This window comes from Bos taurus, chromosome 3 (genome assembly GCF_002263795.3).
Source record: "Bos taurus isolate L1 Dominette 01449 registration number 42190680 breed Hereford chromosome 3, ARS-UCD2.0, whole genome shotgun sequence".
NCBI classification, from domain to species: domain Eukaryota; kingdom Metazoa; phylum Chordata; class Mammalia; order Artiodactyla; family Bovidae; genus Bos; species Bos taurus.
Window position 1 is genome coordinate 115328076 of NC_037330.1, and position 15200 is coordinate 115343275.

The 15200-nt window shown below is 49.8% G+C and overlaps 1 protein-coding gene across 9 annotated transcripts in view; it reads left to right on the plus strand.

The window, feature by feature from the left end:
• The window catches only part of AGAP1 (ArfGAP with GTPase domain, ankyrin repeat and PH domain 1), a 561115-nt gene that overhangs the window by 283922 nt on the left and 261993 nt on the right, over positions 1 to 15200 (plus strand). For all 9 annotated transcript variants that reach the window (XM_024990256.2, XM_024990257.2, XM_024990258.2 and 6 more), the window contains one exon: positions 2363 to 2455. In XM_024990256.2, the coding sequence (XP_024846024.1) occupies positions 2363 to 2455 (93 nt within the window). The remainder of the gene's footprint in view (positions 1 to 2362; positions 2456 to 15200) is intronic.

The following is a 15200-nucleotide window of genomic DNA, read 5'->3' on the forward strand; positions in this document are numbered from 1 at the left end:
ATGTTAATTTTTTTCTTTTAATGTTTGTTTTGTTAATTATTCTGATTAATAGAGAATAATGAAGACAGATTTCCAGATTTAGAAATTCAGAGTTCTTAAAATTCCAAAGTACCATTAGTCGTCTCTACTGATTTGAAACCATTTTAAATGTCATCCCTGTGAGCTTTGAAGCTCGTTTACAAATAGAAACCTCAAATTCCAGCTTTCTCATGAACTGAGACATAGGGGAAAGAGAACTTATATAAAAGCTGTTACATAGCTCTTACCGCAGGTTATTAATTAAACAGTTAATTAATTAAAGAGAAAAGTGAGCTCCTAACTCTTTAAAGTTCATGACAAGGAATTACTTCCCACCGAGCCCAAAGGTTAAACATCACGTTCTTCATTCTTCCACCACTTTCTGTGTGTTGCTTGTTCGTTTCCTGGTACCTCTCTCCAAGCTTCTAGGATCCTAAAGAAAAGCAGGTGCGCAGTGCCTGGCTCTGAGTAGGTGCTCGGTAGATAATGCCAGCTTCTTAGCCTCATCAGGGAAGCCTGTCTTCTGTGGAGCCCGAGGGCTCGTTGCAGTCCCTGATCTGGGTTTACATCATGGGAGCTTTTCTCCTCATGCCCCATGACATCACTCCCTTTAATATTAAAAATATATATATACACATATATCAGCTGCACCATCTCACACCCTTTAAAACGGGATTTCATTAGCGCCTCGTTGCCGCACTGGACACCACAAAGTCTGCTCATTTCATATATCATCTCAGATTTGAAAAGCACATGGAAATGTTTCTCCATTTTCAATATTGCGTGAGTAATGTTCCCATTGAAAAGTAATGGAGTGGAGTTGTCACTTGTCAGCACAGTTATTAAGGAGGACGAGTCTCAGATCTTTCTCTCATAATAAAATAAATCTGTCAGAAAATCATCGTGCTCACAGTTTCTCATGCCACCAAGCAATGGAGACTTGGCTGTGGTTGCTCCTTCAATGTCCCCAGGTCATGGTGTCCTGGGGTGGCTTCCCTGGGGCCCCCATTGACACCCTCCCTGCTGGCCGCCCTCCTCCTGGGCATGCATGCACGTCATTATTGCCAAGAAAACTGTCAGGAACTTGGCAAACAAAGCCACTCATTTTCCCCCAAAGTACTGATATTTTACCCCCAAAGAGATCTTCAACTTTCTTTCCCCTTGGTTATTTTCTGTGGTATCTTAACACTAGTTTAACTTTGAATTCGCTCTTTTCTGACTCTCCAGAAGCAATAAAAAGGAACGTTAATGGCAGCTCGATATGAATTAGGAGTATCCCGTTGAATTGCACAGCTGAGACGTTAATAGAATTTTTAAAATCCTTCAGATGTTAATTAAATATATACATTTATGTCACAGGTTTCCCAAATAAGCAGCGAGGAGTCCTTTTCTCCTCGGCTGGATTTAACTGCAGCTTTGGAATGTGTTTTCCTGTTGGGCGTTACTTTCCTGTATGGTCCATTGGTTTCTCGTAATTGAATTTTGAACTTCTTTGCAAAAGAATTAAAAGATGATTTTGCAGTGGAAAAGTGGGAAGGAAAGTTTAGAAAATTCCCTGTAACGTGATGGCTCGGTGACAATGGACGCACAGCAGTCTGTTCCTGGGATGTGTGTGCGTGTACATGGGTACACATACAGCCCATCCATGTGGGTACACGCACAGCTGGTACACGGGGGTACACACACAGCTGGTACACGTGGGTACACACACAGCTCATACATGGGGGTACACGCACAGCTCGTACGCGGGGGTACACGCACAGCTCGTACATGGGGGTACACACACAGCTGGTACACGTGGGTACATGCACAGCTGGTACACATGGGTACACGCACAGCTAGTACATGGGGGTACATGCACAGCTCATTTATGGGGGTACATGCACAGCTCATACATATGGGTACATACACACAGCTGGTACACGTGGGTACATGCACAGCTCGTACACGGGGGTACAAGCACAGCTGGTACACATGGGTACACACAGCTGGTACATGTGGGTACACACACAGCCAGTACACGTGGATACACACACAGCTCGTACATGGGGGTACTCACACAGCTCATCTATGTGGGTACATACACACAGCTGGTACACGTGGGTACACGCACAGCTGGTACATGTCGGTACATGCACAGCTCATACATGGGGGTACACGTGGGTACACACACAGCTGGTACACGTGGATACACACACAGCTTGTACATGGGGGTACACACACAGCTTGTGCAGGGCTTCTTCAGGGCCTATGTATTTTGCAGAAGCTATGCAGGTGGGTTTCACCTCCCCAGTCTGTGAACCGCAGCCCTTCCCCAAATGCTAACTTTATTTTTGCTTTTCAGTCTCGGAAAGGGAGTGACCCAGACAAAGAGAAGAAAGGCCTGGAGAGTCGGGCGGACAGCATCGGGAGCGGTCGAGCCATCCCAATTAAACAGGTAACGCGGCTCCCCCCTTGCCCGGCCCTGTAGCTGGAGACACACCCCGGGCCTCTCCTCGCCGTGAGGCTGGCTCGCGCGCCAAGGTTTGTTTGATGTGCTCCGCTGATGAATGTAGAAGTCACTCACTTGACATCAATTAGAAGAGGTTCCTGTGTGTATTAAAATAGGATCATTAGAATAAGAAGAGGGGAAATGTGACAACAGGCCTAATGAAGTGCAGTCTGCCCGCCTGCGTATGGAGTGCGTTTCGAGACTCGCTGGCTTCAAAGGCTGCCTTTGTAGCGCGGCTTTGATTGGGCCGCTGGCCGCCAGGCGACAGGGGTAAATCAGATCCCCGTACAAGAGCCCCTTGTGATCACAGGAATAGCCCGACGTGGCCCTAATTTGCTCTCGCAGACGGACATCTGAACACGGTTTCAGGCTGGTTTGCAGCAACGAGGCAATTAGTTGTGATAATCATAGCCGGTGTGTCAGCTGTGCGCTCTTGTTTGTAATTTGCTAATGAAGGAATTGTAACTTTGATTAGGTTCAGTTTCATTTAGACCTTATTATATAAAGGAACATTTACAGCTGTAATGTGGGGCCTTAATTAAACTTCCTCATTACACAACAGGACTCGAACGCACGCATTTGTTTTGGCCTATGTCGCTAGCCTGGAATCGGTTTTCATTAGCCCAGAAGCCGGGTACCAAATGACTTTATGTCTCAAGGAAAAGGGGAATTCACAAGACCTATTTGGCTGTGATAGTTCCCAGGGAAATGAAATGAAAGTGTTCAGCCTGGCAGCCTGGCTTCTGGAAATGCTGTCTTTTAGTTTGCTGAAGAAGGCCGGTTGGCTTCGAGTGTTTTCTGCTTAAGGGGAAGAGGAGTCAGTGGGTAGGATGACAGCTCTGCGTCTGCGCTGGCACCTGGACACGTTCTCGAATCCTGTAGGAGCTCGTGTTGGCACTGGCCACCCTTCGGGAGGCCTAGAGTCTTTCCACTTGAAACAGGTAGCCTCCGGCTTCACTTGGGGACGGGGCAGTTTCAGCATGCAGGCATGGGGCGGGCCCCGGCATCACAGGTGAGACAGGCGGAAGTCCACGGGGTTTCACAAGACACCTTCAGAGACGGGGGAACTGGTGTGTAGGCTGGCGCGGAGAACCACTGAGAGCAGTCTCCTTCCCTCCTCCTGCTGTTCGCACTTTTTTTTTTAATTGAAGCATAGTTGATTTACAATGCTGTGTTTAATTTCTGCTGTACAGCAAAGTGACTTAATTATATGTGTGTATACATATGTCTGTACATATATGTACACATACATTCATATGTATTTATAGGGTGTGTGTTTACGGGGCTTCCCAGGTGGCGCTAGTGGTACAGAACCCACCTGCCAATGCAGGAGACGTAAGAAACTCGGGTTTGATCCTTGGGTTGGGAAGATCTCCTGGAGGAGGAAATGGCAACCCATTCCAAAATTCTTGCTTGGAGAATTCCGTAGACAGAGGAGCCTGGGGGGCTGCAGTGCCTGGGGTCGCAGAGTTGGACATGACTGAAGTGGCTGAGCACGCCGCTATATGCATGGTGAGCCCTTGGTGCGTGGAGTCCCTCCTTTTTCTGTGGAGTTCTCCAGACAAGACTGGAGTGGGCTGCCATTTCCTCCTCCCGGAGATCTTCCCGGCCCAGGGGTGGAACCCGAGTTTCTTTATGTCTCCTGCATTGGCAGGTGGGTTCTTTACCACTAGCGCCACGTGGAAAGCCCCATAAACACAGCCCCCTGACACACACGCACATATATGTATACACGTGTGTGTGTGTGTACATATACATGTGTATATGTTTGTCTGTGTTCTTTTCCGCCTTGGTTTCTCACGGGATCCTGAGCCCCGTCCCCTGCGCTCTACCGCGGGGCCTGTTGTTGATCCGTCCCGTGTGGAGTAACTGGTGTCTGCTCACCCCACACCCCCGGTCCCTTCGCGCACACCCTGCCCCCTCCCCCTCGGCACGTCTGTCCTCTGTGTCTGTGAGTCCGGCTTTGACTGCTCCTAAAGGCTTTCTCTCCTGCACAGATGCAGGCACGGTTGCTTATTCTTTGTGCAATTACTTATTGGTAGAAACTTAACTCTCCACATAAGGCCATTTTAATGTGTAATTTTCATCCTGTTGATGCTCTTTCAACTAGAATTGGGAAAATCACTGAACTCTTTTCCTCTCATTTAAGATATCCATCCTGGGACATTTCCTTTCGGGGTGCTAGACCGTGTCCCCCGTGGGCTCAGGTGGGCGTGCCGGCCGCCGCCGCGGTCAGGCTGGTCCCCAGTGTGGGTGGGGCCTCCCTTCCCTCGGTTTCTGCCCTGCCCCGCTGCACAAGGCTTGCTGTACAGGCCAGGCTTTCCGTTTTCGTGCTGCTGGAGGCTGACAGTCAAGGGTAAGTCTGGTATTACCCTGTCCTGGGAAGCCTTTCAGTAGTAAATGTTCAAAATAATCCAGCTCACCCTTCAGTCGCGATCTGGTTTCCTGGGGCACCCTGACACAGGCAGCCCAGCCAGCTCCTGTCTCTCGTACCTGCCTGTGCATACAGACATGGGAAACCCGCGTCCCGGAGCCCGCACCTGGCGGGTCAGAATCCCCTCGAGGCAGGACGTTCCCGGCCTTGGCCTCCACATCTGGGAATTGGGCTCCGGATAATACCGAGTCCCTTGGGACGCTGAGATGAGGAGATGCCGGAGAGGATTTTTAGATCCTGGCAAAACCAGATTTTCAGATTCATTGTGCTCAGGACATATTGGAGCCTTGCTGTGGGCCGCACAGGCTGATGTGCGTTTGCACACAGACGTATCGATTGATCTGTATTTTTATAAAGGAACAGAGACCGTTAGAGGTAGTCTGGACTCCTCAGCCTGCCAGGGATGACATCAGCTAATAGAAATGAAGCGAGAGGATTGTGGAGGATGGAGCTCAGTTAGAGCAGCACCTGCCAGAATGTTCTAGACACTGCAGGCCTGAACGATTAAGTGACTGCTTAGTATTTGCTAAGCATTCACGTAATATCTCTCTCAGCCCTCAACATTGCCACAGTTGACATAGCTATGTTATCTTCATTTTTAAATTAAATCCTTGTGGTGCAAGCATGCACCCATGCACCCTACACTGCCTGTTGGCCAGAAGCCTTCAGGAAGCTTAGGAAGGGAATTCCCTGGCAGTCCAGTGGTTAGGGCTCTGCACTCTTACTGCCGAGGGTGTTCGATCCTTGGTCGAGGAACTAAGATCCCACAAGCGACACGGCACAGCCAAGAAAAAAGAAAGAAAGCTTAGGAAGCAGAGTTACATGCCTTGAATTAAACGTGTGGCCCCAGCCTCAGACAAATACCTCGTGCCCAAGGAGAGGAATCTTCTGAGATATGCCTACAGCACCGCACGTCTGTGGGGACACAGGTCCTCGCACGTCTGTCTGGGGTTGCCCGAGGTCCCTGCATCCCGTCTCCATTGCCTGTTCTTCCCACCAGCATCTGAGCCCCTGTCTCCACGCTCCGTCCCCGTTCGGGACTGGGTCCGTGTGTTGGGGCCCCGAACCCCGGCTCATGGGCCCTAAAGACAGAGAAGTCCTCCTCCTGAGCCTCCGGGTCTTCCGCGGGGCTGAGCTGGGGGTGGCTTTGGGACAGGCTGGTATGTTTGATCATCACAGGCTCTGTCTCCACCCCGGCACACAGGAGTCTTGTCGGGGGCAGTTCAGGACACTGGTGAGGCTGTGTCTCCATCACGCTTGGCAGCCTGATGCGTGTCTTTGCAGACGGAGCGTGTTCCGGTGGGTTATTTTAACCACGTCCAGCTCACGTTTTACAGCTCGCCTGTTGGCTGTGAGACGGAGGCTGTCCTCAGCCCAGCGTGGGAGGAGCTGTCCACGGATGGTGGGCAGTGATCCTGTCTCCCCTCCTTCCCCCGTGAAAGCTTTCTCATCGAGAATGTGACTTGTCTTCTGCAAAATAACTTCCATTTTTTGAGGACCTGGGCCCACCTCCGCGTTCTTTGTCCTTTCTGAGTCTCAGTGGAGATTCAGTTCAGAGAAGTCTGCTTCTCCTTCTCCGTCTGCCTTTCCTTCCTCCTCCTCCTCCTCCATCTGCCTCCTCTTCCCAGCCTCCTCCTCCTCCTAAACTATGGCAATCAGGTCTCTTCGAATAGAAATGTAAAAGCAAAAAGCAAGGAAAAGAAAAAGCCAGGGCCCGGCTCAGCGGCGAGTGGGCTTGTCACGTATTAATTTTTCATTGCTGTGGAGAGTTGCACATACATAATCACTTGATTGCAGTGGGAGTTAGGGAGCTCCTATGGTGTCATTTGCATAAATCTTGTTAAGTCAATGGCAGTTAATGAAGTACAAATGAGCCCGGAGAAGGTGACATGCAAATCGTGGGTGGCAGATGGGAGGTCTGTTTGGGGGACGGCAGCTGTGTGCTCTTTTTTTTTTCCCTCTCTCCCGAGTTTTTTCATCTCTGTACGATGGTCCATATACTCAGCCTGTCCTGTTTTCCTTCTGGACTCCTCCTGCCTCTGATGTTCACCCTGAAAACACAGACCTCAGGGCTTCACCTCGCACCCAGTAACACACACTAGAGTGTGAACATTTGAATTTGTAGAATCTTGGATGAGAGGGTTAGATATCATCACCGACTCGATACATGTGAATCTGAGCAAACCCCGGGAGACAGTGGAGGACCGGGAAGCCTGGCCTGCAGCAGTCCGTGGGGTCGCAAAGAGTCAGACACAACGGAGCCACTGAACAACAGCGATCTTGGTCAGTTGATCCTGCTCACACCGTTGAAAATGCCTGGACATACCTTTTGTATGTGAGGACAAAAGGGAAACAAGCAAACGCCCCACTGAGTGTTGTCTCGTGGGGTCTCAGAGAGTGAGAAAATGAAGAACACTGTCTGCTTTATCACGCTTCTGTCTGTCTGTCCTTTCTCCCCTGCAGACAGACTGATGGTGTTTATCTGGTCAAGATCCCTCCCAACCCCCGGCCCCCCTTGACAGGTGAGCCCTAAGGGATGGGCTTCTGCAGGTTAGTTGGGCGGGGAGACTCCAGAAGAGCACTGTAGATGCCCCCCTGTAAATCCGGCTGCAGCAAGGACCCCTCAGAGTCTGCGTGGACCCCCTCAGCAGGGCCCCACAGGCCTGTCTGGGTGAGGCTGGGGTGCCCCTGGCCTGGTGGCTTTTGTCTTGGAGATTTAAGTGCTGGCAAGGCTCAGAGAGCTGTTAGAGATTAACAGGCAAAACACTGCATCTGCTTGCTTCCTGCTTTCAGAATTTTTTTTTTTTAATTTCGTCCACCGGTTGCTATTTTGGAAGAAAGAAGTCCCTGATGTCCTTGAACAAACGCAGGCAGAGCAGTGTGTGCAGGGAGCTGGGCTGTGGCGGGCCCGGGAGCCGCCCGCTCTGTGCGGCCCTAGCTCTGCCTGGTCCAGCCCGGGGACACTTTCTCGGAACCTGGGTCTGAGGTGCTGCTGGAGACCCAGGTCAGCTGCTTAGTTCTGGGATCCATGGAAACACCAAACACTAAGTGTCTTCATGTGATTTTCTATTTGTTTTCTTTTTATTAACCTAAGTTGGGAGCGTTTTATTTCCTTCTTTAAATTTTATTTGAGTAGAGTCGATCTACAATATTGTGTTAGTTTCAGATGTACAGCAAAGTGAGTCAGTTATATGTATGCACACGTGCGTACTAAGTCATCTCAGTTGTGTCAGACTCTTTGCAACCCCATGGGCCATATCCTACCAGGCTCCTCTGTCCACGGGGATTCTCCAGGCAAGAGTCTTGGAGTGGGTTGCCATGCCCTCCTCCAGGGGATCTTCCCGACCCAGGGATGGAACGCATGCCTCTTACGTCTCCGGCACTAGCAGGAGGATTCTTTACCACTAGTGCCAGCCGGGAAGCCCCTCATTATAGGTATACATGTATTTTAGAGTCTATTCTCTTACAGATTATCACAGATGTTGAGTAGAATTCCTTGTGCTATATACGGTAGATGCTTTATGGTTTCATGTGACTTTTAAAAGATTCTGAATTTTGGCCTTGAACCCTGATGGGACTTTGGCCACCTCTGGGGCAGAGGAGCCACCAGTGAGCGCAGAGCCCTTCTTGTAGCCCCTGAAGCCGTGGGGAAGCCCTTCCCAGGACATAGAGGCAGAGCGGCCTGGGTGGCCTTCCCCAGCACCCTGCGATTACCACGAGCTACTGTGGAGCCGTGCGTGTGTTTGATTCTCAGTCAAGTAGAAAGCAGCAGTTATCAATTCAGTGAAAAGGAACCTCGAGTTAACTCCCTGGCCAGCCTGCCGCTAGGCCTCTGACCTGCGTGGTCTGGTACCTGGAACGCACACCAGGGGCTGGATTGTGTGACATCCGCAGAATAAAAGCCACTGATGCCACTTACTTTTGACGTCCCCAGAACGTCTGACACTGTTCACAGCCAGTTGGTCAGGCATCCGGCCATCATCAGCTTTTACAGAGAGAGCAAGATTGGTGAGTGAGATGAAACCGTAGAGAGACTGGATAGGAAAGAAAGGGGTGGCCCTGCCCTTCTCCCAGGACACGCGGGGCCGTGTCCACGGGGCTCCTGCTTGCCCCTGGCCACAGTGGGGCCCCTGGGCACCAGCACCCTGAGAAGACGTTGCTCACCCATGTGGCAAATCAGCTCTGCCCGCACCCACTGGGGCCCAGTCCGCTCCCCAGAAGCAGGTAATTTGCTGACGCCGACCTGGCGCCCTGAAACCTAATTTACCTCACTTGGGCGCACAGCGCCTGGGGAGGCCCGCATCCAGCCTGGATCCAGCAGACGTCGCCAATCACGATGATTAATTTAATGGGTCAGGTGGGGGCATTGCCTGCCTTTCATCTGGCTCCTCAGCCATCACAGTGTCGTTGGCAGGACACTCTGGAGGGTCTGGATGCCTCGGTGGGAACTTCCCTTCGTCCGTCTGCCATGAGAGGGCAGACCCCCCACAGCCCCCTGACGCTTTGGCTCGTGTAGGTGGATGGCGGCGTGGTCTGTACAAAATGCTCAAAATGCTGCAAGAAATGACATCGACCACAAAATACAAGGCCCAGAGTTTATGTATAAATCTACAGAGCAGTTTAACCTAACCCTTGCCTTGGTCAGAAGGGCTACAGGAGGGTAATACAAGGTGATGCCGATGAAGCACTTTATGCGCTGTTAAGCCGGGGTCTTCTCTGGTCGTCTCGTGGGAACGAATCCAGCTGCCCATGCGGGGATACAGGTTCAACCCCTGGTCTGGGAAGATCCCACCTGCCTTGCAGCGGCTAAGCCTGTGACCCACAACTATTGGGCCGGTGCTCTGGAGCCCGTGAGCTGCAACTGCTGAAGCCCACGAGCCCTGAAGCCTGTGCTCTGCAACAAGACAGACCACCGCAGTGAGAGAAGCCTCATCCTGCAGGAAAGAAATGTTCCCTTTTGCTCAGCCTGTAGCTCCCTCTCTCAACAGTGCATCTTATGACTGTTAAGGCCAACTTCCCAGGTGGCACTAGTGGTAAAGAACCCGCCTGCCAGTGCAGGAGTCATAAGAGATATGAGTTCGATCCCTGGGTCGGGAAGATCCCCTGGAGGAGGGCGTGGCATCCCACTCCAGTGTTCTTGCCTGGAGAATCCCTTGGCCAGAGGAGCCTGGCAGGCCATGGTCCATAGGGTTGCAAAGAGGTGGACACAGCTGAAGTGACTTCACTCAAGGCCAGCTCAGATTTCGTTCTCTGGGAATAGAAAGTCTGAAACAAGTGAGCACCTTGCTTTCTGGCAGGAAGAATCACACTGGCTGTCAGAATGTCATGTTTCATGTCCATCAACAGGTGAAGGGTTAAAAAAGATGTGCATGTATTCGGTGGAGTGTTACTCAGGCATAAAAAGGAATGAAGTAATGCCATTTGCAGCAACACGGATAGGCCTAGAGATCATCATAAGAAGTGAAGTAAGTCAGACAGAGAAGGACCAATACCCTATGATACCACCTACATGTAGCGTTTAAAAGCATGCCGCAAATGAGCTTACTTACAAAACCGAAATAGACTCACAGACACAGAAGAGAAACTTGTAGGTACCCAAGGGGAAAGTGGGAGACATGGATAAGTTCGGAATTCAGGAGTAACAGATACACACTGTGCTGCCTCAGTCGCTCCGTTGTGCCCGACTCTCTGTGACCCCGTGGACTGTAGCCCTCCAGGCTCCTCTGTCCATGGGATTCTCCAGGCAAGAAGACTGGAGCGGGTTGCCGTGCCCTCCTCCAGGGGATCTTCTGACCACCCAGGGATTGAACCCAGGTCTCCCACATTGCAGGTGGGTTCTTTTACCAGCTGAGCCACCAGGGAAGCCCAAGAATACTGGAGTGGGTAGCCTCTCCCTTCTCCAGAGGATCTTCCGGACCCAGGAATCGAACCTGCGTTGCGGGCGGATTCTTTACCAGCTGAGCTACCAGGGAAGCCTGGATATACACTACTATATCAGAACTAAATCACCCAGGGCCTACTGAACAACACAGGCAATTAGACTCAGAATTTTGGAATGACACCATAGAGTAAAAGAATCTAAACAAGAATATGTACGTGTAGGGTGTGTGTGTGTGTGTAACTGAATCCCTGTGTTGCACACCTGGAACTAACACTGTCAGTCAGCTGTACTTCAAATAAAGAAACACTGTTACATCTTAGTGCCTTCCCAAGGCTGCTACTGCTGCTGAGCCGCTTCATTCGGGTCCGACTCTGTGCGACCCCTTAGACGGCAGCCCACCAGGCTCCCCCGTCCCTGGGATTCTCCAGGCAAGAACACTGGAGTGGGTTGCCATTTCCTTCTCCATTGCATGAAAGTGAAAAGTGAAAGTGAAGTCTCTCAGTCGTGTCCGATTCTTCGTGACCCCATGGACTGCAGCCTACCAGGCACCTCCACCCATGGGATTTTCCAGGCGAGAGTACTGGAGTGGGGTGCCATTGCCTTCTCCCTTCCCAAAGCTAGTCTTCCCTATTCACTCAGAACCATACCCTGCTCTGCTTGTTCACTAATGTTTCCGCCTGCTTAGAAAGCCATCACAATCGACCAAATCGTTGATGTGTTAGATTTATAATGAGAACCCTGACCGTCCTCCTGGGCTCTTACTCTGTATCAGTTACTGTGTTAGATGCTTTAGTCACATGACCTCACTTAATTCTCCGCCAACCTCAGACACAACTTACTGCCCATGACAGATGAGGCATCCCGGGCCTAGGGAGGTCGGGTCACCCCACCGAGGTTACCGAGCTATGAGGGCGGAGGTGGGGGTCACACCCAGGAATCGTCTAGCATGTGTGACCACCAGAGCCTTTGCCATCTGCCCCTGATTGAATCTGTGCCTACACTGACCAGGCTAAAGGTCACGTCATGGTATCCTCCTTGTGGGGTTCCAGCAGAGCAGGGTGTTTATGGGGGGCTGTCCTCTAAAGCACGTGCTGTCTGGCACCTGGACCAACCACGGTCCTTGAGTTCAGCTGCATCAAGGTCACCCGCAGGCCCAGAGAGGGACCGGCTCACGAGAGATGCCAGCATCACCAGATGGCCAGGCGTCGGGGGTCCCTCGGGGCTCCTTCCCTTCCATCCTCATGCATATTGAGCTCCCAGCTTTGGTTGGCCCCTCAGTTTGTGCTTGTTACAGCCTGCCTGTTCTCAGGGCCCATTTCACGTGCGTTCCATTCCAGGAGATGCAGTGTCCCCTCTCCTCGCTGCCCTGATACCTCGTCAGGTCTTGGGATTTTGCCTCTGTCTTCCCTGCCTCGTGGACACGTGCATCGTTCATGCTCTCTGCTCTCCTGTGCTTTGGAGCCAGGAGGGGTGGGGTGGGGGTAAGAGGGGCGTGCCCTCTGATGGTCTCTCCTGGGGGTCCACAGGGCAGGGCAAGTAGGTAGCAAGTGTATACACAGTAGATGGAGTAGGTCAATAGTGTAAGGGGTTTTTCTTTCCCTGAAACAGTATCATGTTTCTTTTAAAGAATGTGTTACATCAGAGAGGTCATACTCTACATTGTTAAATTTTAAGATACAGAATACATTTTAATCTCTCTCTCTTAATTTAACTCTGATTCTTGTACATAGGATACTCTATTTAGGTGTAGCACAAGAGGTACCCCTTTTCATCTTCAAAGAGTGAAAGCTCTGGCAATGATCAAGATGATTTTAGAAAGCTGGCTTCTTCTAAAACTTTTTCACTGCAGAAGAAAGTTCATCTAAATAAATGTCTTCATTATGTAGTTTTGTTTATAAAAATTGTTTCAATTCAAACCTGCAGATTTTAACTTGACTGTTTTCATATTTGCCAGATTTTTGCCCCATTATTCAGTCCCCTGGAGAAGGCATTGGCACCCCACTCCAGTACTCTTGCCTGGAAAATCCCATGGACGGAGAATTCTGATGGGCTACAGTCCATAGGGTCCCAAAGAGTCGGATATGACTGAGCAACTTCACTTTCAGTCTACATCAACCATAGCCTTTGTGATAGTGATTCGTCCCCCCAAACAAGAATGTTTATCCCCAAGAAGTTCTTCCGTAGAAAAATAATTTGTATTGTTTTTAACATGCAAAACAAAGAATTTTCTGGAAACATGTACCACCTGTGCCAACATACCACTGGGGATATGAGTAATGTACAGGGGATGATTTGGAAATGAAGATCCACAAGAAGGAAATAAATGTGGATGGGCGTGCAGCCTTTCTCTGCCCCTACCTGAAGTATTAGAAATTTAAAACAATGAGAAATCATTTTGTACTTAGGCTTATAGTTAAGAAAATGTGGTAAAACCTTGGTCTTAGCAAAAATTAGCAAAGAACAGCATTTTAGAAATGTACTGCTATGTTACAGAAAATTGGCCCAGCCCTCTTGGAGTATAAACTAGCAGTATATAAAGGACAAAAAATTGTATCCACTGTATCCCCGTAATTGCTCTTCTAGAAATTTATCCCAAGAGGATAATTCACTAGGAGAAAGGGAAAAATACTTTAAGTGTACAAAAATGTTCATAGCAGGTTTATTTATAATATTGAGACCCTGGGAACGAAAAATACTCAGCAAGCAAGGAGTTAAATTAGTGACTGTCAACTAAACGGTAATAGAATGTACAGCCTCTAAGATGGTCAATTTCAAGGCTCTTTAGAAGTGTGAACAGTGTTGAGAAAATACTAACTGAAAGCAAGAAACTGTATTTATCATAATTAGCACATGAGAGTTGGTGTCCGTTTGGCTTAAAATTGGATGAATAGGAACAAACAAGTAAATGTGGTGCAGGACTAAAGGAGGACTTTAAAGTTTTTAACTTTTTATGGAGAAATAATTTTAGATGTGTGGGAAAGCTGTAAAAAATCGTACAGTGAGTTCCCACACACACCGCACCTGACTCCCCACAATGTGAACAGTTCACACGACCCTGTCTTGGTGGCTCAGTGGGTAAAGAATCTACCTGCAATGCGGGAGACGCAGGAAGACGTGGGTTCAGTCCCAGGGTCGGGAGTGTTCTTGGAGAATCTCATGGACAGAGGAGCCTGGCGTGCTGCAGTCCCTGGAATAGCAAAGAGTTGGACACGACTGAGTGACTCATGCTTTTTAAAAGTTATTTACTTACTTTCGGCCATGCTGGGTCTTCACTGTTGTGGTGAGCGGGGGCTACCCTTTGCTGCGGTCTGAGGGCTTCTCATTGCGGTGGCTCCCCTTGTTTAGGAGCACGGGCTTCAGTAGACGTGGCCCATGGGCTTGTTAGTTGCGGCTCCCAGAGTCTAGAACACAAGCTCAGTGGCTGTGGTGCCTGGGCTTCATTGCTCCACGGCAGGTGGGATCTTCCCGGACCAGGGATCAAACCCATGTCTCCTGCATTGGCCAGGTGGATTCTTTACCACTGAGGCACCAGGGAAGCCTGATACTGACCCTTTTTGATGTCATAATATGTACAACTCAAAAATACTTCATAGCCTGCAAGAAAGGACAGCTAAGATTGTTCTGGTGTGATTTTTTTTTTTCTTCTTCTTCTCTTTTTATAGTCTTCCATTGATTTACCTTCTGAGAACCAATTAAGTGCTTGTTTAGACCCTCTGTTCTGGGGGGAAGGGGAAAAAGGGGACAGTTTGAAATTTGCTGCACCTTTGAGCTGAAATTTCAGCTGAAATTCCCTGGACCTTCATTGGGAAAGACCCTGATGCTGGGAAAGATTGAAGGCAGGAGGAGAAGGGGACGACAGAGGATGGGATGAGATGGTTGGATGGCATCACCAACTCCATGCACCTGAGTTTGAGTTTGAGTAAGCTCTGGAGTTGGTGATGGACAAGGAGGCCTGGCGAGCTGCAGTCCATGGGATCGCAAAGAGTCAGACATGACTGAGCGGCTGAACTGAACTGGACCTCTGAGGAGGAGCTGGAGGGGCTGCAGGGTGGGGAGTGTAAGTGGACCTGGCGAGACAGATCTGAGGGTGGGTAGCAGCGTCCAGACAAGGCTGACCAGAGGCTTGGGAGGTGCGCACCTGGTCAGTTCTCAACAAATCCTGAGGGGTGCCCAATAGCTGTCAATTTCTTGCATCTAAAAACTTGTCAGTGTATTTATCAGACCACAGCTCTGCTGTGAGTGCTGCTGGAGTCTGACTTTGTGCCAGGTTGGTGCAAAGTAGGAAGGAAGCTTTTCAAAGGGAACCATTCAAACCAAGGTCTTTTTGTGTTTGTTCCCTATCACACTTGGCTGGAAAATTGAAAATTTATATATCT